This window comes from Equus asinus, chromosome 19, assembly GCF_041296235.1.
Source record: "Equus asinus isolate D_3611 breed Donkey chromosome 19, EquAss-T2T_v2, whole genome shotgun sequence".
NCBI lineage: Eukaryota > Metazoa > Chordata > Mammalia > Perissodactyla > Equidae > Equus > Equus asinus.
In genome coordinates, this window is record NC_091808.1 from 20,002,491 (window position 1) to 20,030,484 (window position 27,994).

General features: G+C 39.9%; 2 protein-coding genes across 6 annotated transcripts in view; one reads left to right on the plus strand and one right to left on the minus strand.

Annotated features, from left to right (window-relative positions):
- Nucleotides 1-27,925, minus strand: CNOT9 (CCR4-NOT transcription complex subunit 9). Of its 2 annotated transcripts, none has more exons than XM_014852553.3 (8): nt 27,461-27,925; nt 17,483-17,662; nt 16,125-16,240; nt 13,884-13,993; nt 8,586-8,695; nt 4,021-4,119; nt 3,715-3,806; nt 1-2,324 (listed from the first exon to the last, which is right to left on the minus strand). In XM_014852553.3, the coding sequence occupies exons 1-8, from the start codon at nt 27,482-27,484 to the stop codon at nt 2,156-2,158; spliced, it is 900 nt and encodes a 299-aa protein (XP_014708039.1). In that variant the 5' UTR covers nt 27,485-27,925; the 3' UTR covers nt 1-2,155. The 2 variants fall into 2 exon arrangements, with proteins under 2 accessions (XP_014708039.1, XP_014708040.1); XM_014852554.3 differs by having other exon boundaries at nt 1-3,627; nt 27,461-27,874.
- Nucleotides 1-27,994, plus strand: part of USP37 (ubiquitin specific peptidase 37) — a 130,136-nt gene that overhangs the window by 5,981 nt on the left and 96,161 nt on the right. For 3 of the 4 annotated variants that reach the window (XM_070489715.1, XM_070489716.1, XM_070489717.1), the window contains one exon: nt 4,599-4,647. The gene's annotated coding sequence lies outside the window, so the exon portion shown is untranslated. Of the gene's footprint in view, nt 1-4,598; nt 4,648-27,663; nt 27,781-27,994 lie in introns of those variants that run through there. The other variant, XM_070489718.1, reaches the window with a different exon arrangement.

Consider the following 27,994-nt stretch of genomic DNA (forward strand, 5'->3'; position numbering starts at 1 on the left):
TTTAAAGGAAAAATTATTTTTATAAAAACAGAAGCATGTTTTATTTCAATCCTGTTGAGGGAGTAAGAGGGATGAAAACACAAAATGAGGGGAGGGGTCTCTTTATAAACACACACATCAGGATCAACTACAAGGAGTAACACCCATTTCCACCCCTCCCCACAACTCCTATGTGGGGTTCAAGGCTAGCTGAGAACAGATGGAACAAGAATTAAGACACTACTGGCACAGTAACATGGCCAATGCACCGAAAAGATGGAGAGAGAATTTCCCAGGGAGCAAGGCCCTGGGCCTCAGCTGCTTCCCCAGTGGAGGGGGAATGAGAAAACTTTGGCTCAGCAGGAAGGTGGTTGGCAAAAATCAGGGTTACCCTAGCTGGACTCTGCAGATCACAAACTGTGGGCAGAAGGGAGTCAAGAGTCTATCCGGTCCATGCTGTTCTCTGCCTTCTCCAAGACCTCTTCTCTTCAGGTCTGAGATCACTGAGAGCTGGCCTGCTTCTCCTCTTCATTTTGGAAGGCAGGGGAATAAGTGCTTATTCCACCCTTCCTAAATCTAGGCTACCTAATTACTACTCTCTGGGCTCTAAAGAGACAGAAGCCAACTAACAAGGCCGGCTCCCTTTATGAAAGTCGGCTTGAAAGAGCCCTTGTGTTGGCAAAACTGCCTCAGCAAAGGTTTTTCCGAGCCTGCCCCTCCCCAAACTTGTTCAGGGACGCCTTCATCTGTGTGAGATGTGGACATGAAATACTGCGTCTCTCTCTAGAGTTGCATTAACAATCTCATCTTTGACTGGAGATAGGGATGAGAGAGAGAACAGGTGTCAGCAGGGGGAATGACTGGGTGGAAGCAAGGCAGTTTACATCGGGTTACAGATTCAATGCTCTGGACTGGGAACAGAGTCATCCAAAGCTCCAGAGAAGGAAGGGGGATTCTCTGACACCATTTGAACAAGTGGAAAATATTTTAGTGGCAACCCTGTAATTCCCATAGACGAAGAGGGAATGTGTAAAAAAAAAGGTGAGGGGAGACTAGTGAGCAAGCAGAGTCCAGCCCTCCATCTTACATCTGAGTAAAATTAACTCATTCAGCTAATACTGCTTCAAGTACAATCATGAAGACAGATGGAGCTGCAGAAATTCACACTAAAGCAAAGAATAGGATCAAGTAGCCTACCATCTTAATCCCAGGCACCTCCCTTTTAAAAGTCATCCAGGAAAAATCTTTGAGAATTTGAATAGAAGGTGAGGTCACCACCGCCTCTCCTCCCCCAGTGCAATACCCTTCCAGGACAGCCTGATGAAGTAAGACATCTGTTTTAAGTTTAATAGGAGGGAAGTGAAAAGGGAAAAGCACTGAGATTTGGAAAAGCTAGCAGCTAAAGCCAGAAACAAGGTTAAGGTCCTTGTGGCATCCAGACCTGGGGGCAGAAGAATGGGAAAGGGAGAGGAAATAGGCGGTGGCTTCCTGCTGTCCTTTGGCTTTTTATCTCTCCTCTATCTCCCATTCCTCCCAAAGCTCATGCAGCTATTGGCCTGCTGGAGGGGATGTAATGCCCAGACCAACTTTTTATTGAGCTTATGCAGCTAACAGACTTGTAAACAGTGCCAATTGACAAAGTTTTGCTGAATATTACAGCTTGTGTCCACTAAATACACCTCTCTCTGAGATTAAAAACAAAAAACCAAAGTAAACAAATACTGAGAGAGAGAACGAAGAGACACATCTTGAGTCTTCCAGGAAGGCAAAATAGAAACGCCACATGGCTTGGTCCCAGGCGTTCAGCATGCCTAGAGTGCTGCTGCTGTCACCACTGTCCCCCCCTGCCAGTGGCTAGGTGAGGTGGGCGAGAAGGGTCATCTTGGGCATGCTGCAAATACAGCATTTGCTGGTGTTGACACCCTCCTGGGGCTGTGGTGGCGGACTGCTTTGTCAGGAGCCCGTTCCCTGGGAGTAACAGAGGGAGCCCAGGTCCTCAAGGCAGCCCGAGATGGCAGCTCATACACCTCAGCGGGGGCACCTCGCCCCTCTTCTCCAGTGCAGTTCAGCATTGAGGTTGTCTATTTCCGGTCAGCATTAAACCTGAGCTGTTTTCCTCGCAGGTTTCCCCTCCCTTCCCCAACTTGGGGGAGTAGTGGGAGGGGACAGGGGAGGATCACTGAGGGGGCAGGGGGATACCCCGGGGATCGGTGACCTGGCCCTCTTGCAGGTTCTTCACCAGTTGTGCAAGCCAGCGTTTCGTGGTGGTGTCATCTTTTAGCACCTGGGCGAAGGTCGTGTCCTTCAGCTGGTCAGGGAGGCACTGCCTGAGCGCTTCACGTGCCCTACATCAGAAACAAACCAACCAACCAGGGAGACCAAAACATAAACTCACATTTGGGGGACAGTGAAGAGCCCCTTCCTTAGACATAAACATACAGAATCCTGGGAATCTACAGTTCTGTCGAGTTACTTTAAGAAGCCACTAAAATTCCTTAAAGCTTATATTAGGCATAGGCTCAGTTTCAGAACAATGCCCCAGTGTAGAATTTTATGACAAGGCGAAATGGAATAAAGTGGTGAAATAGTTTACTTCATTCAAATTGCTTTCTGACTTATTACAGTAAATATTGTCAACATACTCATGTTAGAAATACATGGATTATAGTAAATGAGACATTTCCTAAATCAGTACATTAACAGGGGATATGACCTACCTCATAGTATGATAAATTAAAGAACTTTAATTCTAAACTAATATAAATTGTCTTTCCAAAAACTGCCTCAGTTTTAAAGTTAAAATCTCTAATAAGAGATGAGCAGTAAAAACAAAACTATGGTAGCAGCATTATCAGATAAATTTTTAAATATTTCATTTTCTTTAAAAGATGACCATCAGAAAGTCAAATCTGAAAACCTCAAAAAGGTACATGTTAACTATTTATAAGGCTGTTTTAAACAAAGCTATGGCTTCTGTACTCAGACTAGTTTCTTTGTACAAGTAGTATTTTAAATAAACTATTTTAAAACTTTGGTGAAAACAGGAACCACTGAAGAACAGGACAAAATGGCTGAAGAAACAGCTAGGGTTTGAATAACTTCAGTGGGAGGAGGCTGAATTCACATTAAATCATGTTATCCCCGTTCCTAGGAACACAGAAATCATCCCATTATGTGGTTTAGCAGAATCTGAGCAAGTGGCTTTTAGTTTGAATTATGAATTTACAATGCAAAAGGTCAAACATTTCTAAAATGCATTATACCTACGATGTATGATTTTTGGCAGAAAGATTACAAACAGAGGGAGATAAAATAATTAGCTCAAGGACTTTACAGGAATCGAAGAGAGAACTGGAAATATAATTCAAAAGCCCTCTGGGCTCTGTTCTTTTCTTAGAGATCTTTGAAAACAGACTTCTCTTTCTGACCACCTGGAGTGGCAATAGAAAGCTCAAACCACAGGCGTAACGTATCATAAGGTTCCCTGGGAACTGTCTGGACTCTCTGGAATTTTAGAGTAGGGTACAGAGTTACAGTGGGGAGATACAACTCTGATGGATTTTTTTTAATTCAGCACTTGCGATGTCAAAAGGAGTAAATCCAGTTCTGTCTCAGACAAACCACATACGGTCATATCTCTTCTCTGTCCTAAAGATATAGGAGGCATGCCATGAGATGGGGCAACCATTTGCAGGAGTATTTCTCCCAAGTCCTATAAATCCTGTAAATGTTTACCTGGGATTATCCGAGAGTCGAAGGTAACATCTCACTACATGCTTCAGCAGACGGGCGGAAGGCTCTTTGGATAGCTGCAGGACCATCTTACCCTGTTTCTCCCAAAATGGGGTGGGGTAGGAAGAAACACACAAAACACAAAATAATCCTAGTTAACACCACAGATCAGATATTGAAAGAATCATTATACAAAGTTCCAGGGTAGTTATTTCTAGCTGGAAGACTGAAGCTGCTCAGTGTCAATTGCAAAGGGACTAAGCTATGTGAGGAGAAGCAGTTGCAAAGGGGGTCAATGAAAAAACTCACCAAGATCATGGCCACATGGGAGAAACGCTCATATGTTTGACAGATATAAGCCAAACCAGTGTCATCTAAGAGGATCTTCTGGAGGATGAATGTGGCAACCTGGAGTAAAACAAAATTAAGGAGTTCAAAATGTTGCTCAGACTTGTTTCCCAACTGTCCACTCTTCTCTCAAGAATAACCATGAGTCAGAAAATTAAGCAGAGACCCTTGCATTATATACAACTTATTCAAGGAGATACGCATAGTACAAAAAATTAATACTAAATATTACCATATTGAACACTTACTATGTGCCAGAATTTTTCCTAAAGGCATAACACACCTTATCTTATTTTCACAATAAACTCCCGAGGTAGGTACCATTGTTATTCTCATTTTACATAAAAGGGTAGGTTATGGGGAATTATCAGATTCTCAAAAGCAGAGAGAATTTCTGTTATTGAATACCTACTATGTGTCACGTATAACTGCTAATCAGTAACATACTTGTCAGGTTAAGGTCCTAAGTGACAAAGCTACTAAGTCACAGAGTTGAGATCCAAACCTAGTTTGAATATAGTGTCTCCTCTTTTCCACAGGCCAAGATGATTTCAGAGATTCAGCTAGGCTTCATCTCTTCCAAATGAGGTAACTAAGGCGTTTCCTATTCTGACAAGATCTTTAAGAAATAAGATTTTTAAGCCTCCCTTCCAAAGTTGTTCCTATGGTAATAAAGAATATCCTCAAGGAGGGCAAAAGGAGTAAAGGGGTACATGTGTATGGTGATGGATGGTAACCAGATTTCTGGTGGTGAACATGATGCAGTCTATACAGAAGCCAAAATATAATGATGTATGCCTGTAATTTATATAATGTAATAAACCAATATGACCTAAAAAAAAATACTAGTTTAATTCAAGTCAAACAATTATTATAACAATTCTCTTCCTTGGCTGTTCATTAGAACCAACTGGGGGAATTATTTATTTTATTTTACTATTTTACTGGGGTTTAACATTGTGGTTGGCTAAACAATGGCACCCGAAGATATCGAGGTCCTAATCACCAATCTCTGCCATATAAGCAAAAGGAGACTTTGCTGTGTAAGTGAAGGATCTTGAGGGAGACTAATTGTCCTGGATCATCTAAGTGGGCCCTAAATGTACTTGCAAGTGTCCTTATAAGAGGGCAGTGGAGGGAGATTTGACCACAGAGAAGGCAATGTGACAGAAGCAGAGAGAGATGTGAACATGCTACCCTGCTGGCTTTGAAGACAGAGGAGGTGGGGCATGAGCCCCAGAATGCAATTCTAGAAGCTTGAAAAGTCAAGGAAAAAAGGCCTCCAGAGGGAATAGCACACTGCCGGCACCTTGGCTTCAGCTCACGATTTCTGGCCTCCAGAACTGTGAGAGAATACATTTGCGTTGTTTTAAGCCACGAAGCTTGTGGCCATCTGCTACAGCAGCCACAGGAAACTAACACAAACATATTCACAGTAAAATGTGTGAAGCGCACAAAGTGCACTAACCTTAAGTGTATCTTGATCAATTTTTACCTGTGTACACATTTGTGAACCACAACCACATACTTCCAGCACCCCAGAAGGTTCGCTGTGCCTTATCCCAGTCAATATCCTTCCCTGAGAGGTAACTGCTATTCTGATTTATCCCCATTGATTGGTTTCGCCTGTTCTCAAATTTCTCATAATGGAATCATACAGTATGAACTCATACGTGTCTGGCTTCTTTCACTCAATGTAACGCCTACCACGTGTTGTATATATCAGTTCATTCTTCTTAATTACTATGTTCTTTACTTTGGGACTTTAATTTATTTATCCTTTATGAATAAAAATGCTATAAACTTTCTTGTACATGTTTCGATGTACACGAGAGCTCACTTCTCCTGGGGACACCTAGGGGTGGGACTGCTGGATCACAGGGGAGGCTTAAGTTTACAGTGAATACTGCCAAAGAGCTCTCCAAAACAAGTTATATCATACACTTGCTGAGGGGGACTTGTAAAAAACACAAATGTCCAGATTTTACCAACCTGGAGAAAGATTCAGTGGGTCAGAGACGGGACCTGGACATCTACATTATTAAAACATTTCACAGGTGATCATGTCACACAGCCCTGACTGAGAATCTCTGCTTTACTGGCTGCCTACTACTGCAAGGCCTTAGACTAAGTATTGTACATAAAAAGTGAACACGATCAGGTTCATGTTTAGATGGAGCAAAGGAAGAAAGACAAGCCAGGAACTGACTACTAACCATAAAAGGCAGGATGTGAGAACTATTCTAGCTGAAGCATAAAGGCCAATGGGAAACTATACACATTAAGGATGGATTAATACTAGTAAGGGGCAAGGAATGTAAATAGGGGAGGGATCATTAGACTGGGGGGTTCCCTGAAGAGGAAGAGATGTCACAAAAGAAGAAACAGGTCTTTTTTTGCCCCAGCCAGAAGAAGCCAACTTGAAAAACCTATTCATAGGCAACAACTAATAAAAGATGACAGAGTGCAGCTGTACCCATTCCAATCCTGTCCCAGAAATCCACTGAAATAAAAAGAAGTAAAATTAGAGAAGAAATGAGAGAAGAAAATCATGAACATAGATCACATCTCACTTATGCTTTGTGTGTTTGAGCAAAAACTAAAGACAGAGGTCTAAATACCTCCTAACACACATATGCTAGACTGGTAGACCCAGTGGAAAAGTATTCACAGGCAAATACTTGACTTAAAAGCTGGCAGCGTCAGCTCATACCACCTCTCTTTCCATCCATTATTTTTAAACAAATAGCAATCTTGGATAGAACTGCTCCCACATGGAAACTTTTGCAGAGACAGCCCCAAGAGGTAACAAGTAATAATTATCTACATTTTCAAAGAAATTGAAGAGAACATGGACTATAAAAAAGTTAAAAAAAAATTCAAAGAGCTGAAAAGACATGAGAAGTAAGATGGCAGAGACTAGGGGGAAAAAATGGTTATAATATTAAACTGCTACTGGGGGCCAGCTCCGTGGGTGAGTGGTTAAGTTTGAGCACTCCACTTTGGCAGCCTGGGGGTTTACCAGTTTGGATCCTGGGGGTGGACCTATGCACCGCTCATCAAGCCATGCTGAGGCAGCATCCCACGCAGAAGAACTAGAATGACCTACAATTAGTACATTCAACTATGAACTGGGCCTTTGGGGAGAAAAAAGAGGAAAATCAGCAACAGATGTTAGCTCACGGCCAATCTTCCTCAGTAAAAAGGGAAAAAAAAAGAAACAGTCCATGCATTCTGGAAAAAAAAAAAAATTAAACTGCCTACATATATACATGGGATATTTCTGGAAGGATACAAGAATGTGGTAACACTGGTTACCACTGGGGAGAACTAAGAGGTTGAGGTAGGAGATTCACTTTTACTTGTATATTTATTTGTACTATTTGAATTTTTTACTTTATGTATGTATTGCATATTCAGAATAAAAAATTTTCAAATCATGACATCTGCTTACACCCAACTCAGTAATAAATATTCATTGAATTAAAAATTATTCAGTGTGACTACTTCATATTTCAGAGGTAGAGGTTGGATACTGCTAAAAGTAGTCAGCAACATGGAAAAACAGCCTTGAGAAAAAAATCACATATAAAATAAAAATATAAAAAATGAATAGAGAGGGGAAAAAAAGATAGGTAAGAAAGATAGACAATACAGCATAACTGATGTTGCTGAAGCAAGAGGCCAGAATAAATTAAAGAGAAAACTATGAAAATTAACAAAAAATAGATACAAGGAGTATGCTCTTCCAGAAAAAGAATCTCATATAAGAGTATCAAATGAAGTTGAAAATAATTTTTAAAAAACTTATAGATACCCACACAGAAAAGGCAAATTCACTAACAAAAGGAAAAATTAGGCTGGCCCAGATTTCACTACAACATAATACCAGAAGACATCAGGGGTATGGCAACAGAGTTCTGAGAGGCAAAAATGAGATAAGAATTTTATATCTAGTCATGTTGTCATTCATTGTTGATGTGGAAAGTAGGCAGAAGCTCAAATTATATATACATATATATATACACACACACACACACACACACAGTTGATTATGCATAAAAAGTGTCTGAGGCCAGTCCTAGTGGCCTAGTGGTTAAGTTCAGTACGCTCACTTCAGTGGCCTGGGTTTGGTTCCCAGGCACAGACCTACACCACTTATCTGTTAGTGGCCATGCTGTGGTGGCAGCTCACATACAAAAAGAGGAAGATTGGTAACAGATGTTAGTTAGCTCAGGGAGAAACTTCCTCAGCAAAAAAAAAAAAAAAAAAAAAGTATGGAATAATACACAACGTGGATTGAGAAGTGGATTCAGAGAAAAGAGAAAAATTTAGTGTTTAACTTGATTTTTTTCTAAAGGGTCTGGGTTTTTTAATGATCATTTTGGAACAATTTTTATTCAAAAGAGAAAAAATATTCATAAAAGTTTCAAGAAAACCTGAAGGGAGGGAGAAAACGATCCCAGGACCATAAAGAAGTAGTTTACGTGTGAATACAATATAGGATCTAAGTCAAAAGCACATACCGTTTTAGAAAGTTCACTTCCAGATTCCATAATGCGCAAACACAAAGGGATAATTTCTGTTGTCAATAAAAAGTTGATTACTTCCTGCTCATCTGTTTTCACCAGGGCCCCTAAAGAAATATGGACAAACAAAATTATTTCAGAGTCAGGGTTTCCGATTAAAACTGTTCATCCAGCTAGTTGTGGAATTTAAATAACATACAACACAAATTGTGGTTTATATGTCAGAGAATCAGAGAAAAAGAGGAAGAAAAGCATAGGCTGACTGTTATCAGTCAACACTAGAAGATCAGGTACCAAGGCTGGTCCATCATATAGTGAGCAGCAGTTTAGCCTTCTAAATCATTTTTCTATCACTCCTGGTAGATAGTCACACAATAATCTCACCAGGTATTTCCCATTTATTTTAGCTAAGAGAGAATTCTACATCAGTATTAAAGCATATTCCCAAGTAGCAAAGAACTGATGTCAGTCTGAATCCACAATGGGCATAAACAGACACTACTTTCGGGTTATTTAATTGCCCCTCTTTCTCCAAAGAGCACAAACATTGTAGGGTATACCCAAACAAGAACTACACACACCTGGATCTAATCCTGGTTCCACAACTAGTTTACCTAAGTTTGATAAAGTTACCTTCCCTTCACAGGCCTCTGTTTATCTATAAAATAAGAGTTGGAACAAACGATTTCTAAAATTCATCCCAATTCTATCATTCTGTTGGTTTCTAAACTGACACCATGGACCAGGTGACAGATACAGTTCAGTGACACCGTCTCCATTCTGTACATAGGGAAGCAGAGGCCCATTAAACAAATGAGTGTTCCCTGAGCTGCCCAATGTATCACTAGCTCTTATATGAAAGGTCTCGGTTAAGTGGACCTGTAATAACTAAAACCAATCACTTTAGGAGAGACTAAGGAATATCATTTGCGTTAATAATAAAATAAATAATAAAAAACCTGGCAATCTACAAATGCTACCTCTCTAAACCTGACAGCAAACAGCACATACCATAATTTACTAATATGGCCTACAGCAGATGTCAAATTACTATTTCATTTATATTTTACAAGTAGGTCTAAAATCCACTTTAATTTTTGTATAGAGTACAAGGTATGGATCGTGGTTCACTGTTTTACATATGGATATCCAATTGTTCCAGCACCATTTATTGAAAAGACTATCCTTTCTCCACTAAATTGTCTTTGCACCTTTGTCAAAAATCAATTGACCATATTTGTGTGGGTCTATTTCTGGACTTTCCATTCTGCTCCACTGATCTACAAGTCTATCTTTTCTCCAATACCACACTGTCTTAACTACTGTAGTTTTCCAGTAGGTCTGAAAATCAGGTAGTATACATCTTCCAACGTTGTCCTTCTTTTAAAAAACTTGGATATTCTAGTTGCCTTTCCAGATAAATTTTAGGATCAGCTTGTCAATTTCTATAAAAAAAAGTCCAGCTGAGATTTTGTTGGAATTGCTCTAAAACTATAGATCAGTTTGGGGAGAACTGACATCTCAACAATAATAAACCACTGATACACCAATTAATGAATACGGTATATCTCTGCATTCATTTAGGTCTCCTTTGATTTCTTTCATCATCATTCTATAGTTTTTAGCTACAGATCTTGCACATATTTTGCATGATTTACACTCAAGACTTTCACATCTTTTGGTGCTATTATAAATGGTAGGTTTTTAAAATTTCCATTTCTAATGGTTTATTGCTAGCACATATAAAAATAGGATTGACTTTTGCATGCTAACCTTCTATCTTCCAACCTTGCTAAATTCACTAGTTCTAGTAGCTTTTTTGGGGTAGATTCTTCAAGATTTTTCTATGTAGTTAATCTTGTTGTCTGTGAATAGACAGTATTATTTTTTCTCTTGCCTTACTGCACTGGCTAGGATATCCAGGATTGAAGAGGAGTGGTGAGAATGAACATCCTTGCCTTGTTGTCATTCTTAGGTAGACAACTTCAGTTTTTCACTTTAACTATGACCTTAACCATAGGTTTTTTGTACTTTATCAGGTTGAGAAAGTTCCCCTCTATTACTACTTTGCTGGAGTTTTTATCATGAATGGATGCTGAATTATGTCAAAAGGCTTGTTTTGTTTTGTTTTGTTTTTAACTACAGAAATAATCATAAGGTTTTTCTTCTTTAGTGTGTTGATATGGTCAATCAAAATGACTGATTTTTGAAAGCTGAACCAGTATGCATTCCCGGGATAAACCCCATTTGGTCATGACAATCTCTTTTATACACTGTTGGATTTGATTTGTTAGCATTTTGCTGAGAATTTCTGCATGTATGTTCAGGAGGGATACCAGCCTGTAGTTTTCTTTTCTCATAATGTCTTTTTCTGGTTTTCCTATCAGAGTAATGCTGGCCTCACCAAGGGCTAAGAAACCTTCTATCTATGTTCTGGAAAAGTTTTATAGAATTGGTATTATTTCTTCTTTAAATTTTTGGTAGAATTCACCAGTGACACCCTCTGGGCCTGGAGTTTTCTATGTTAGAAGGTTTTTACCTACAAAAACTATTTAACAGATGTAAGACTATTTAGCTTAGATATTTAGCTTATCTAAATATATTATCTATATCTAAATATGTTGTCTATATATCTATTTTCTCTATAAAAATAGATATTTAAGTTATCTATTTTTTCTTGAGTGTGCTTTGGCAGATTGTATTTTTCAAAGAATTTGTCCATTTCATCTAAGTTGTCAAATTTACAGGCATAGAGTTATTAGCAGTATTCCCTTATTATCCTTCAAATGTCTGTACAGTCTAACATACCTCCTTTTATTCCTGATATTTTTAATTTGTGTCTTCTCTTTTTTTCTCAGGCTGTCTGGTTAGAGATTTATTAATTTTATTGAATTTTTTCAATAAAAAATTGGGGGTGGGTGAAATGGGCAAAGGTGGTCAAATGGTACAAACTTCCAGTTATTAAGATAAATAAATTCTGGGGATGTAACATACATGGTGACTATAGTAACAATATTGTATTGTATATTTAAAAGTTGTTACGAGAGTAGATCTTAAAAATTGCCATCACAGGAAAATTTTTGTAACTATGTGTTGTGATAGATAACTAAACTTACTGTGGTAATCATTTTGCAATATATACATATATCAAATCATTATGGTGTACACTTAAAACTAATACAATGTTATATGTCAATTATATCTCAAAAAAAATCATCTTTTGGTTTCATTGATTTTATCTATTGTTTTTCTGTTCTCATTTTTATTGATGTCTATTCTTCATTATTTCCCTCCGTTTGCTTTGGCTTAATTTGCTCCTTTGTCTAGTTTCTTAAAGTGAAAGCTTAGATCATTGATTGACGCCTTCTCTTTCCTTTCTAGTAGAAGCATTTTAATGCTACAAATTTCCCTCTAAGCCCTGCTTTAGTTGCATCCTACAAACTTTGATCTGTTTTTATTTTTATCCAGTTTCAAGTATTTTCTAATTTCTCTTATGTATCATTTCATTTATATTCAAACTTGTCTGATAATCTGTGAATTGTAAACAAAAAGTCTAGGCCCAAATATTCACCTTCTGCTTGTTCTCTCAACTGACTTGGAGAAAATGAGTTTCAGAAAACATAGGCAAGGGTGGACATCTGGCTTCATACTGTCCAAGTATTTTTTCAACCCCCCACTGTCACCTTTATCCTAACATCACATAAATGCATCATCTAACCACCGTAGTCAAAAAACCAACAGAAGAAGGATGATTTGAATCAGAATTAAGGCTATTAATATTTCCTTTTGGCTGGAATCACATTGTTTTAAATCCTACATGAGAAATTTTTATAGCTTAAAAGCAGAAAAGAATATATTGGGGAAAAAGTTTCTAATTAGACTACTACTTGGCAGCAGATGTAAAAAACAGTAACACTGGGGTCGGCCTGGTGGCATAGCAGTTGAGTTTGTGTGCTCTGCTTTGGCGGCCCAGGATTCACCAGTTTAGATCTTGGGCATGGACCTACGCATCACTTATCAAGCCATGCTGTGGCAGGCGTCCCAGATATAAAGTAGAGGAAGATGGGCATGAGTGTTGGCTCATGGCCAATCTTCCTCAGTAAAAGGAGGATTGGTGGTAGATGTTAGTTCAGGGCTAATCTTCCTCAAAAAAAAAAAAAAGAAAAAGAAATAAAACCAATAACATTCATTTGGAGTATATGAGATAACAGTTACTCCTTAGAAGCAGAATAAAATGTCTCTGAGAAATATGTCTTAGAAATACCAAACTTTTAAATTATACTTCCTGATTCACGGTTTATAATCATAGGGATGTAAACACAGGTTGAACATAAAAACACAACCTAACAAAACTAAGTTTGTATAATTAATGTTCTTAGTGTTTGGTCACCACATAAGCCAAAACTGAGAAAAAGATGTTGAGAAAAGGAAGAGTGGTTTGGGAAAGAAACCTTCTTGAACGTATTTACATTTCACAAATCCAAAGATAGTTCTTTACTACCCAGGAGTCTGAGATTTGAAATAGCTAATATATTCTTTTCTTTTCTTTTCTTTTTCTTTGAGGAAGATTAGCCCTGAGCTAACATCTGCCAATCCTCCTCTTTTTTCTGAGGAAGACTGGGCATGAGCTAACATCCGTGCCCATCTTCCTCTACTTCATATGTGAGACGCCTGCCACAGCGTGGCTTGCCATGCTGTGCCATGTCCACACCTAGGATCCGAATCGGCGAACCCCAGGCCACCAAAGTGGAATGTGCGCACTTAACTGCTGCGCCACCAGGCCGGGCCCATATATTATTTTCTTAAGTAAAAAGTATTTTAGACACATCTCCCATAGTAAATATATATGAAAACAATAATTTAAGCCAATGGAAAAATTTAACTAGGTAAAATAGAAGGTAAACCCCTAGAGTTATGGGAAAACAGCTTAGAAGTGAGATAGACAAAAAAATAAAGCAACAATCTCAAATTCTTATTCCTATAATAATACTCTTTATTTGTTAACCGAGTTCTTCTTCTTTACTTTCCCTACAATTCCAGTACATGTTTCTACATACATGCTGAATTTAATCCCAAATGTTGGGTCTCACAGCCTTATTAACAATATTCAGAATGGTACTTTCTAAGAGGCATCACGTTCCTGACACTCATTTATTAGCGAAAATCAACTCAACCTCAAAGACAAAAATGAACAATTGGTGAACCAAAGCCATAAAACGCAAGACAAAACACCTAAGTTAAGACCACTATTATGAATGAGGACTTCAGGCTTGCAAAACAACCCTAATAACTTACCAATAACTCCAAGACTGGTTAGCCGAAGATATTCAAAGGGACGGGTTTTGCTGACAGTGTGCAAAAAGGGGTACAAAAAAAGTGGGATGTGTGCTGCAAGAAATGCTGACCTGCAAGAAAAAAGTAATCACATTCAGAGCCCAGAGTTAATTTCTAAGGATTATGAACATTCAAATTTCCACAGTGTTAATGTTGTAAGGCCTATAACATTGCCTTACCAAGGAATCTTCAGGAAAGACTGCTACTGGTCATTAGTTTGGACCAGTGGTTCTCAACTGGGGTGATTTTGTTCCCCCCCAGGGGACATGTGGCAATGTCTGGAGATATTTTTAGTTGTCACAACTGAGGGGGTGCTAGGGGCATGCAGTGGGCAGAGGCCAGGTATGCTGCTGAACATCCTACAATGCACAGGACAGCCCCCTCCCAACACAAAGGCTTATCCAGCTCAAAATCTCAGTGGGGTCAAGGTTAAAAAACCCTAGTCTAGGCCAATGGTTAAGAGAATATATGATTTTCCCTGTAATCAGCACCAAGTACCTTAAAAACTGACAAAACATCCAATTGCAGATTTTAAAAAATAGGTCATAAAATGCAATTAAGTGCATGAGAGATTCTCCTAAATGCCATCCTTCACCTAATTTATGATTGAATCTTCACAGGTACAGTCAGACAAAACCTTATAAACCAAGACAACAAAACAAAAGTGTCATTATCAGGTTTATCTGCTATGCTTAAATGCACATTTTTTTTTTCGTTAGAGCATTTCAGATCCACCAAGCATTCCAAAAACACCTACAGCTAGTACGGCAGCCAACTAATATGGAATCAGCCTATTACTTTATATTATTTATAAATAAGTTACACCCTTGTAGGAGAACCAACACCCCAAGTTTTTAACACTCAAAGTACTCTTGCATTTTTCTTAAGTGCTTAAAAATAATCTTCTTAGGGGATGGCCCTGTGGCTGAGTGGTTAAGTTTGTGCACTCCGCTGCAGGCGGCCCAGTGTTTCATTGGTTCGAATCCTGGGCACGGACACGGCACTGATCATCAAACCACACTAAGGCGGCGTCCTGCATGCCACAACTAGAACGACCCACAACGAAGAATATACAACTATGTACTGGGGGGCTTTGGGGAGAAAAAGGAAAAAAAAAAAATAATAATAATCTTCTTAGTAACTTCTTTAAAGCTCTGAAAGGTCAGTGACAACCTAGCACGTGGATTTTAGAAGGAAACTTGAAAAAGAGAGGAAGGCTTTAATAAAATGACTATTAAGTGCTTTAGGGCAGAAAAGTCACAAAGTGGATTCTTGAACAGGATTTCCCTTTTCTTAGTTTGTCAGATATAGCAGGAGGCAAAAATGTCTCAACTTCCATGCCAGTTCTCATCCATTACACACATTGTCTAGTAGAAACCTGTGTTAAGAAAGATTCTGAAGCCAAATCTGGGTTCAGTGGGAAAAAGAGCTGGGTTCAAATATTTACTGATATCCTACTAAATGCCATGCCCTGTGCCTCACACACGGCATAGTGATGCCTACCATGGATTCGGGTGGGAGAAGTTGCTGTATTCCTGACCTTTCCTGAGATGTGAACACCACTCCTTTAAAGTTCATTGCTATGAATGGGTAAAAAGTAAATGAGGCAATGCTATACTGTTCGGCCTTAAAAAGGAAGGAAATTCTGACACAGGCTACAGTACGGATAAACCTTAAGGATATTACGCTAAGTAAAATAAGCCAGTCACAAAAAGACAAATACTGTATGATTCCACTTACATGAGGTACTCAGAATAGTCAAATTCATAGAGACAAAAAGTAGAATGATGGTTGCCAGGGGCTGGGAGAAAGGGGAGTTATTGTTAATGGGTATAGAGTCTCAGTTTTATAAGATGAAAAGAGTAATGGAGATGGATGGTGGTGATGGCCACACATTATAAATGTATTTAATACTATTCAGGTGTATGCTTAAAAATGGTAAATTTTATCGTATGTATATTTTACCACCAAAAAAAAGTAATTACAAAAGAATATGTTAAACAATACTACACTATTACTACACTAAAACTTGCTGAATTACAGAACAGAAATTCTTCAGGGAACAAAACATAAATAAGAATCCAAAGATCCCCACTCACACCCACACACTCTACTGCCTGCCCCTCCTCTCATCATTCAGAAAAAGTTTAAAAAACCATATTCAATAAAACTTCCCCCAACAGACTCATCTAAAGCACTTACCTGGTTTCTGGGTGTGAGGCCACACACTGCAGTAACGCCAGAGCGTTGCAAACTCTGTTAGATTGGTGTGCTGTCAAGGTGGGTGGGTTGATAGATGGATAAATATTTACAATTTCCTAAAAAACAGAAACCAGCACCAGATGAACAAGGAATAACTTATTATCAAATTAATTCCTATGGTATTAAAGCAAAAAACTTAAAAAAAAAAATAAACCTCTTAATTCTATATATCCTGTAAGAACTGAATCAGCAGAGGGAGAGGAGAAATAGACAAACAATGCTCCTATCCTTTCATCACAAATACACTCAACTGAGACTATTGAGACATTTCAACAAGTGTCTCTGGGAAGACTTCTATGGAGGGAACTACGGTCACCCACGCTTCCTCTTATATCCCGCATCCGTTGAGGCTGTCACTTGAGGGATGTTTACATTGATAATCTCTCCTTTTTGTCAACACCTTGCCTTTAGTTACACTGATTAGACAGCTGGTCAGAAAGTGTCAGTAAATAAGCCACAGTGATTCATAAAGAAATATGAGTTTGGTCAGTAGCAACGGCAAAAATAGCAAGATAAGAACATGAATGCATGTGTAGGATAGGTATAAAGAGCAGCGAATATACGTACTCTCTGTCAAAAGGTAATGATTTGCTGAATACAATTCCATTTATTTTAATTATAAAACTTTTACAGAGAAAATGTTCCTATAAGAAAGATTAGTTTCTTGGCTACATGCAGTAGGGATAGAATGCGAATCTACTTAACAGATATGAAAATTAAACTGATTATTAATAATTTTGGACAATATTTTAAAGGATGATCATTCCCCTTGCTTGGTATCTTAGGACTATACCACATCAATTTTATCTCCCACCAATGACCATTCTGATCAGAAACAAATTTCAGTTATTTATTCTTTAATGTACAAGTGTACCCACCTTTAATCCTACAGCTGTTATATCTTTATCTTAACATTTTCTTTCCCCAGAATATACCCTGCAGTCCTTACACCTTACTTTCCACCTTCTCCCTCGTCATGTAGCATCGTCTTGTAGTACTCCTAAAGCTGTGTTTTTCGAAGTTTAGTTCTTAAACCACCTGCATCAGAATCACCTGGGAGCGGGGGCAGTGCTTCTTAAAAATACAGATTTTTTTAACCTCAGACTAAATAAATCAAATCTCTTGGGTAAAAGAGTCTGCATTTTAACAAGCACCTCAGACTTGTCTAAAACAGATTCTCAGAAATGCTAACGTTTAAAGAATCATCCTATTAAAGTCTTCAAAATCATTTGGGCAAAGGCAGAGAGATACAAGTGTGATGAACAGGACTGAAGTGCAACTCTTGGCTACAGACCCACCTGTAAAAGTGCTGCAATAGTACCAAATGAATGCCACAGCATGGGTGCAAGGTCAGGAACAGATTCTCGCTTCTTACTCAGCTCCAGCAAAGCATTTTCTCTTGTCTCAGGACTGGACAGCTCATTAATCCACTGATAGATCTTTTCTCTATCCACTTGAGCCAGTGCAGTAGGCACGGGCTTCAAAGGAAAACAAGAAAGTAAACGTGAATTTCATTAGAGTCAAACCAATTCTTACTCTGCAGTAGTGCTTTGGAGGGAATATATTTTTCATAAATACCAGGGGGGCTTTTCTAAATATAAATGTTTGATGTAAACTAATTCAATCTATCAAAATCTAAATGCACACATTTAATAATAATTCCACATTTAGGAATTCATCCTATAGGTATACTTGGATGTTTACTATTGCACTGTTTTAAAAGCAGAAAACCTGAAATAACAAATATCTATTAATAAGGAACTGGTTAAATTAAATGTGTATGGGTACATTGTTACATGGAATACTACGTAGCCCTTTAAAAAAGAAATAGCTCTGTATGTGCTGATACTAGATAAAAAACCAAAAGCAAAATAAGGGGTGGAAAACAGCATACATACATATGCTTTCATTAATATAAACATATACTTACATATTTACATTTCTAGAAAGACACATAAATTAACAGTAGCTACCTCCAATGTTGGAATCTATACGGGAGACTTTTCATTGTATAAAACAAAATCTTCTGCATAGTTTAAACCTTTTTTTTTTTTTTAAACTATGTGCCTATAATGGTTTCTGAAAGGAAAAAAGTTATACCCTTCCCACCTGTTACTGGTCCTTTCCCAGTAATTCCGGCATCCCCCTTCATGAAGCAGAAAACCTACATAATCTGGAAAGTCTCCCCCTTCTAATGATTCCTACACATACTCTACCTCCACCCCTTTGAGATCACTCATTACTTACTCATGTAGGACCATATAAACAGACTCATAGAACATGCTTTCATTATCGTGCTAAAAAAATCACAACATTCCCCCCAAAATTGAGCATTTCTATAATTCTATTACATAGAATTCTATTATACCATAATTCTTCACACTTGTCAAATAGCCTTGTGACATTGATTAAATCCCTTAATTATTCTTATCTGGAAAATAAGATGGTAGACTAGAAAAATGATTACCCTTGCTATTTCTAGCTCTAAAGCCCTAATAAATTCATGATAATTTCTATCCCTATGCCCAATATTTTCTCACTAAACTCCCCCCAATCCATGAGGAATAAAAGGGTGGGTAGATAAAAAAAAGGGATCTACACTTGCAGACGAGATCACTAACGCTCAGAGAAATTAACTTGCACAATTCACCGAAATATGAAGTTACATATTCCAATGCTTTCTTCAACTGTATTATACAGCTTCTCACAGTGATTTACACGTTCCCACTACACCTTAGTGTGACAGAATGATGACCTACCCATTGCACAGATGGAAAGATGAGGAACAAGGAAGACAACTGTCTTTGCTGAAGAACAGAATGAAGTCTAAGATGGACTTTGAGGTGCACTCATATTCAGTTTACCCAAGCTGAACAATAGCCTTCTAGAAATGGAAACTTTTAGCTCAATGTTTATCATTTCACTTGCTTGACAGAATGAACCACAAGGTATTCTGTTAAATGGACTAAAATACCATGCAGCTTAAGTCTTCTTTAAGTGCCTTAATCTGTTTAAAAGCTGTTTTATAACTCCCATCAGGGACACTCCTCAAGGAAACACAGACTCTTAAAGCAACAACACGATGTAGAAGGAATAGGGTAGGTTTTTTTTCCCCTCCCAACAGCAAAAGCAGTATTGTCCAAGCACTTGCCCTTTCTATGCTGCTTCAGGAAGGCCCTCAACTTAAAAGTTATTTTTGGAAATGTAATTCCCATCAGAAGATAGGGTCTGTTTATTTAGGGTATTACATCACCTTAAAAGCTCAGTGAAAACAAGGGCTAAAATTTTAGCTGTGGGTTTCCTGTCCACAGTCTCTTGGATGACTCCCAATCCAGTAACTAAAGGGGGCCTCATAGATACTGATCCAGCAATATAGTATCCTGATTAGTCACTACTCATTCTGGTCAACTCTCCCAAAAGTCCTGTGACCCAGACACCACCATCAGTAAACTCCAACACCCCGACTAGAGCCAGTCTGTGACTTGTATCTGGCATCCCTGTACCCTATTCTGCTCTGGGGAGCCCTAGGCGAACACCAGGCTGCACCAGTAGCCACCAGTCAGCATACCACGGCTTCTGAACATCAGGCCTCATGCCCACATAAGCTGTTTCCAGAGCTGGCTTGACTCCAGCAAGGACATGGTGCCCCTGGAGTGGTGCTGGTGCTCTGGAGGGCCAACGCCAGTGCCTACTTGGGTCTCTAAGGCCATGGCCACCTGCTGCCAGCAATACTCCAACTTTTGAGGCTACTTGTGGGAGCTGCAGCCTCCAAGGGACTTTGGCTCTAAGAGATCAGGGACGTCAAGTGGGTGGTAACATGGCACTCTCAGACAATAGCTTGGAGCTGTGGGTTCTGTAGCCATTCTAGCAATGGGCAGGCAGTGAGAACAGTTTGGTACCAGAAAATACCCAGGGTACGAACCCTCCTTTTCATTATCCCTGCTGAATTTTGCCCCCAATTTAATAGCAAGAGTTAGTTTAAACTCATTGTATACCTATTTGTTATGGGATGGATATAACTATTTTTTAAAATAAAAATGGGAGGGAGTTAACATATATAACACTTACTCTGTTAGGCACTGCCTTAAATAAACACTTATCATCACCACCCTCATTTTATAGACGAGGAAACTGAGGAACAGAGAAGTTATTTAAAACTTAAGTGGTAAAGCCAGGATTTGAACCCAGGCAGTCTGGCAACAGAGTCCATACTCTTTTTTTTTTTTTTTTGGTGAGGGAGATTGTTGCTGAGCTAACATCTGTGCCGATCTTTCTCTCTTTTGTATGTGGGATGCTGACACAGCATGGCTCAATGAGCTGTGTATAGGTCCACACCTGGGATCTGAACCTGCAAATCCCGGGGTGTCAAAGTGGAGTACGCAAACTTACCACTATGCCACCAGGCCGGGCCCAACAGTCCATACTCTTAACTGCTTTGCCAGTGCTGCTTCTCACCTGCCTGAAAGATTAGGTCTGACCTAAAGATGACTCTAAAAACTATCTCCTATGACCTAGACAACAGAGATAGGGAATACATAAAAATCTCAAACAGAAACTAAAATGCTACTGCTGTTAGCTCAGCAGAGTCTGAAACACAATCAGCATCATGAATAATCCTTGATGTTAAGAGAAATTCTCTACTTATTGAGATTACAAGGCACTTAATACTCATCATTTTAATGGGAAAATCAGTAAACTAGTTTAGTTCCCTATGTCAAATCACAGCTCAGATTGGCTTAATTTAGCTAGTGATGGCTACCAAGACACACACACACACACACACACACCCCTCCTCCACATACATCAACAAGTAATTTTATAACACACATGGAAGTTTAGTTATTTTGGAGAATAAAAGGAAAAACATTTTTACATTTTGAGTGATGTATTGATTTATATATTAATTTATATTACCAAATGATTGATAAAATACTTCGGACATCATCACTGAATAAAACTCCAAAGCACAACTCTAGAATCTCACTAGGTCTTGATGGTGCATCTTACTCTCCTTCTGAGTCCCAAGGATCATTAGGCACACCTTTCACAAAAATATTAGGATCTGAACATTGATGTCTTCCTAAAAGGGAGTGGGAAGTGAAAGAGGGGGTGGGGTGGATGAGGGAAGAGTGGGAACTGTATTGTACTTTTTTTTTTTCCACATGGTTTCACTTACTGATCACAACGTGGCTATTATCTTCATTTTACAACTGACGAAAACATGAGCAGACCACGGTGGGTGGACTTCCTCCTCCTTCCATTCGTTAAAGATCACTTCCAAAGATTCCTAATTCAACTGCTACAGTTCTTTTAATTTATAATTTACCAATACATTTTCTGAGGCTGTGGCTGATATGGAACTCAGTCTAGTGGCACACACTGTTCAGTGGCAGATAAGCAAACTCATCGATGACTTCCCTCCTGTAGACCACCTAACTTAAGCACCTAAACAATAACAGCAGGATACTACCACAAGAGCAGACGTTAACACTGCTGGAATCAAATGAAATCTATGGATCTTTGCCTCAGAAAAACGTACAACTGCATGGGGCCGGCCCGGTGGTGCAGCGGTTAAGTTCGCACGTTCCGCTTCTGGGCGGCCTGGGGTTCGCTGGTTCGGATCCCGGGTGCGGACATGGCACTGCTTGGCAGCCATGCTGTGGTAGGCGTCCCACGTATAAACTAGAGGAAGATGGGCATGGATGTTAGCTCAGAGCCAGGCTTCCTCAGCAAAAAGAGAAGGACTGGCAGTAGTTAGCTGAGGGCTAATCTTCCTCAAAAAAAAAGAAAAGAAAAGAAAAATGTACAACTGCAAACTGTTTTGCACATAATTTGTTTTCCACAAAATTTACACATAATTTCAGGGAATTCCTAGATCCCTGTAACCCATCCATGGGCCCAGGATTAAGACTCTGTTTATCAAGTTAAAGAATAGAAAGACTTCAATTTGCAAGTAACTAGACAAGCACATAAGTGGAATGTACACAGGACTGGAAGTCAGAAGTGAACATTTCTGGAACTGTGTGACCTAGGATAAATCATTTACTTTTCCAAGCCTCAATTTTATCATTGGTAAAATGAGGAACTATATTAAACAATTACCAAAGTCTCAGTTGCCTCTAAAATCTTAGAAATTACTTTATTTAGTTCTTAGTTATAAGTGAGAGACTAATCTAAGAGGCTCTTAAAAAACAGTCAGTTTTATTGAAGTATAATTTGAAGACAATGAAACTTTTAAGTGCACCCATTTTAAGTGTACATTTCAATGAATTTTTAGAAATCTATACACTACAGCCACAATCAAGATATAGACCATTTCCATTGCCCCCACAAGTTCTCTAGTACTCATTTCAATTAAGCCACACCCAGCCCTAGGCAACCATGGATATGCTTTCTGCCGCTACAGAGTAGGTTTGCCTGTTCTACACACCATTTATAGGAAATGATATTTATTGAACATCCTCCGAGACAGTCACTGTGGATTACCTCCCTTTATTCTCAAAATTCTAAGAAACAGCTCAGGGAGATTTAACATTCTCAAGTTCACAAAGCAAGTGTACGGCAGAATTAGATTTAAACTATTGTCTACTTCTCTCTAGAATCAGTGAGCCCTACCTGGTCTAAAGGATTGAAATCACAAATACCCCTCCAAGTTGAAGAAATTATTTCTTAAGAACCCAACACACAGGGCCAGCCCAGTGGTGTAGTGGTTAAGTTTGCACACTCTGCTGAACCCCAGGGTGGCCCAGGGTTCACAGGTTGAGATCCTGGGTGTGGACCTACACGCTGCTCATCAAGCCACACTGTAGTGGCATCCCACATACAAAACAGAGGAAGACTGGCACAGATGTTAGCTCAGCAACAAATCATTCTCACCAAAAAAAACCCCCAAAAAACCAAAAAAAAAAAAACCCAACACAGAACTTTAAGTTTAATATTCTAACATAGCTCATTGACAGTTGGATCTGGATAAACAGTTACATACCCAGAAACATGAAGTCGTTTATGAGAAGTCTGATTTGGACTACTAATTATCATCTTCAACACTTACTTCTGAGACTAGAAGCGAGCTCTATGCTATATAACTGAATATTTTTAGTTATAACCTGCTTAAAGTCAGTGGTCCTTTCCTTTTAACAAATGTGTTAAAAATATATTTGTATTATCAAAATTTAGGAGGGAATCACTCTCCTCTTTTCTGTTTAATGGTTTGTATATATAAAATGTATTTCAAGTCACTTTTCTCTTTCAACAAAGCTTAATACAGGCAAGACATTTACCAAAGTGAGTCACTAATGGATAACTCCAAGTGTCACAAACACAGGATACTGCTAATAGGTCTTTCATCTCTGAAAGATCTTAACAGTTAATGTGAAAAGGAGAAAGATATTTAGAACTTAAATAAAAAAGACCCACATTTACCCATAAATGGGAAAGAAATATGATTTAGTCTCCTTTGGGTAAATTATAAAATTGATGTTGATGGCTTTCTTAAACAGAAAACAGTCAAATCTGTCAATACAACTTTATGTTCAAGGGCCAAAACAGCTGTTGGTTTTCCTACTAATGAATACACGATAGTGAATAAAGAAAGAATGGAATTAGATTGAAATTGAGAAGATTTTCCCAAGTCCGGAGATGACTCAACATATGGCTTTGGGCATCTACACAATGATGACATTCCAAGAAAATACACCTTCTGCATAGTGCCAAAGTGAAATACTAAATTAGCTTAATTATCTTCATATCTTTATAAAATGAAGGCCAGAATGTTCTTCAAGATAACTTTTTAAAAATGGAAGTGAACAAGCAAAGAGAGGTTAGGCAATTTGCTTAAAGCTTCAAGAGGAGACATGGGACGAGCCAGTGTTTGAATCAGGTCCTTCACAGTGCACAATGTTCTTTTTACTTGCCAAAGAGGAGGGTGTCTGGGAGTCCAGCACAGCTTCAACAAAAAAATATAAAATGACTAATGATGTTGCTAATTAAGTTAAAAGTGAGGGAAAAACTTAAGGCTTAAGGAAATTAGAATTGCCAGTGGAAGTTACTGGGGAAATTTTTTTTTAAAAATGCATACCTAATGCATCTCCTAAAGGTTTACCTTTGGTTGTTTTACATCACCAGCATAATATTCATTACAGAAGACCACGGTACATGAATATGTGTAGCTCTATTAATCTGAAGTAACCTCCAAGGTCCAGAGCAAAGTGATTTGTTACTTTGCTGAGGCAGGAGTTAGAGTCCCAAGGCTGAAGTCTGGGAGCAAATCATTTAACCAATGAGTGAACCTAGCCAACCCCTGAGCACTTTGTTATTCTTATTTAATTTTTAGAAAAATCCTGTGTGGTATTTCTGTCCCTATTTAATAGATGTGAGAATGAAATTATATTCTATGATGGCAATAATGATGATAGAACGTATTCTGTAAAGAATGACAAGACTCTACCATACATTTCTAGCCTAATAAAATACTACTCAAGAATCAAAATTTAAGAAACTTCCCAAATTATCTCAACTCCTCCCTCTAGGGAATAACATCCTGCATTCACATGTGATCGCATTCTCCTTTGATAGACAATTTCCCTAGCTGAAGTGATGTTATTTTAAAAAAGAGACAAATAAAGGTATACAAATTTTCATCATCAGGCAAAAAGTAAGCATCTTCTCAAGCGGCTTAGCTTATTGCAGTCACTGCTGCATGTATTATTTTTTATTTTTATTTTTTAAAGATTTTTTTTTTCTCCCCAAAGTCCCCCGGTACATAGTTGTATATTCTTCACTGTGGGTCCTTCTAGTTGTGGCATGTGGGACGCTGCCTCAGCATGGTTTGATGAGCAGTGCCATGTCCACGCCCAGGATTCGAACCAACGAAACACTGGGCCGCCTGCAGCGGAGCGTGCGAACTTAACCACTCGGCCACGGGGCCAGCCCCTGCAAGTATTATTAAGTCTTTTCAATTTCTAGTGAGTGATATACACCATTACTGTCCATTTACCAAATGAGAATAACACAGGTAGTTTCGTCTAACGGAAGGCATGAAAAACTGGGAAAGAGGTGGCTCAACTTTTTGATGCTTCAGTCTCTTCACTAACCAGATATTCTAGTGAGTGAGTGGTACAAAGGAATTTGTCAGAATTTCTGTGTGGTCCAAACAGTGGATGAAAGCACATCTAAAAGCTCAAACTTTAAATAAATGTTAAGGCATTGTAAATTTAATTGACGAAAACATGTATTGAGTACTTGTTATAAGTAATGAACCACAGCTTTAATGGCTGTTCAAGAGACGCATTAGGGAGCAACTGAAAATAAAAGGAATTGACTAGGTATAGAGTTTGGGGAGGCACAGGGAAAAGGATAATTTGATATCAAAGCCTGAAGACACAGCCAGATTTTGAGAGATGGACAAGCCAACCTTAGAAGAATCCTTTGTTTAACCTGCTCCTCCCCTACGAGTAGGAAGCTTATCTTCTGACTTGTTTCTTCTCAAATTACATGTGTAATTTAGGAGAAGAAATAAAAAAGCTGGGGAAATTGCAATCATCTAATTGAGAGATATAAAAGGTACCTTTCCACTTTGAATAGTTACAAACACTCAGCAACATGGTGACAGGAGGCAGAGATGCCACTGGCCTTGGAAATAACAATGTTTTCTATAGCCTAGTCACACTCAGCTCATTTTTTCACTTTTTTTTTTCCTGCTTCTTCTCCCCAAATCCCTCCAGTACATAGTTGTATATTTTTTAGTTGTGGGTCCTTCTAGTTGTGACATGTAGGACACCGCCTCAGCGTGGCCCGATGAGCCGTGCCACATCCGTGCCCAGAATCCAAACCAGCAAAACCCTGGGCCACCGAAGTGGAGCGCGCGAACTTAACCACTTGGGCATGGGGCCCGCCTCATCTTTTCACTTTTTATATTTAAAGTTAAGGCAATGTTTTGGTCCTCTATTTAGTACTTACATCATTTTGGCTGGTAATGCAATTTCAATATATTACTCTCTCCTTAAGCCACTTCACCAAAGTGAAACAGAAAAATTGGGATGGGCATTCAGAACAGTGTGCTCAAATCATATGATCCCATTTTCCCATTATGGCTATGTGCTCCCATTATGGCTATATTTGCTCAGCAAAGTATTTGAGCCCTTACTTTGTGCCAGGAACTGTCCTAGCACTGGGGTAACCATGTAAACAGGACACACATGACCCCTGTCCCTGCCCTCAAGAGGGAGACAACAGCCAAATGTATACAAAAATTACAAACTGAAATCAACTCTGTAAAGGGTACTCTAACAGAGAAAAGTTGGGGGTTACAGAAATACTTTAAGTAGGGTGGTCAGGGAAGGCCACTCTAGGGAGATTCAGGCAGAGACTTGTGGGAAGAGGAGCCAGTTACATCCACATGCCGTGTGAGTGTGTGTGTGTGTGTGTGTGTGTGCGTAAGTGGGGGGGGGGGGTGGTAAGAGGAGCATTCTAAGAACAGAGATCAGAAATTGCACCTTGGATTGGAAAAGCGCAGGTGGAAGGGATGGAACGGCGGCCACTGTAGCTGGAGCCTACAGAGCAAGTGACATAAGACGAGACTAAACATGAGTAAGGACCGCATCGCACAGGGAGCGCCTTGTAGGCCACGGCAAGAAGTCTGGATTTTATCTAAATGCAACGGGAAGCCATAGGATGACTTCAGACAGGTGAGTTACATGATCCGTTTTTCTTGTTAAAAGATGACGCTGGTAAAATGAGATGTGAGAAAAAAGGTTTTAAGCGCAGAGAACCATAAGTCAGACGTAATCATTATTCACTTTCCACGTCTCATATTTTCCACCCGTAGCGCAAGCTGTTCGAGCTAGAAGCCATCTCCCTCCCGCTGCGATGTGCCCAGACAGTGAGTTCCGCGAGCACGGCAGTGTCAGATGGACCACGGCGCTCCCCTCATCCCTGCCCGCGCCCAGCACGCACCCGGCGCGCGGAAACTGTCGGTCAGCGCAAAGAATCAATGAATGGCCTGTCCGGGCGGCGGGAGAGGCGCTCTGGGCGCCGCACCAGGCCCCGGGGCCGGGAAAGGGCGCGATACGCGGCGCGAGAGGCCGCGAGCGCCAGCCGGTGAGGCAAGTGGGGGCCGGCTCCACCGCAGGCCAGCGCGGCGAGGAGGCGACGGGGCTTCACGGGTGGAGGACAGGAGGAGCAGGACTCCGAGCCCGACGCAGAGAGCCAGGAGAGAAGGCCGAGGCGCAGGGCCGAGGAGGGGTTCTGGGCCCAGGCCGGGCGGCCCAGCCACTTACCGCAGCCGTCGCCAGGCTGTGCATGTTGGGAGCGGCCGCCGCTCTCCTTCCACTGCCGGACGCGCCCGACCCGCGTCCCCGCTTCAGCGCCTCTGCCGCCAAAGATGAGGAGCCGCCTCAGCCGCCATCCGCCTCCGGCTCGCTCCGCCCCCTTTGCAGCCCTCTGACCTTTCACCCCTGACCCCGCCCACACAACTTCTTCCCACCTCCTAGCTCTCGGCGGAATTAACAGTCTCAGCGTATATCCTTTGCCCCTTAAAATTCAGGACCGGAAGGACATCCGCCACCCACTAGTTCCCGCATCCCCCGGCTTCGAGCAGGTATCCCCAGAGAGGGGCGTGAACTCTGACCCTCCTCCGGAGGCCAGTACAAGGCGGGAAAAGCCCAGCAGTCCTGAAAGGACAAGTTGTGCGCATGCCCAACTGGGCTGAGTAGGAGGGAAATGGTGGGAGGCTCAAAGTGGGCGAAGTGTACAGTGCGCATGCGTACTACAGTCGGAGCAGGGGCGGAGCTGCCTCAGCGAGAATACGCTCG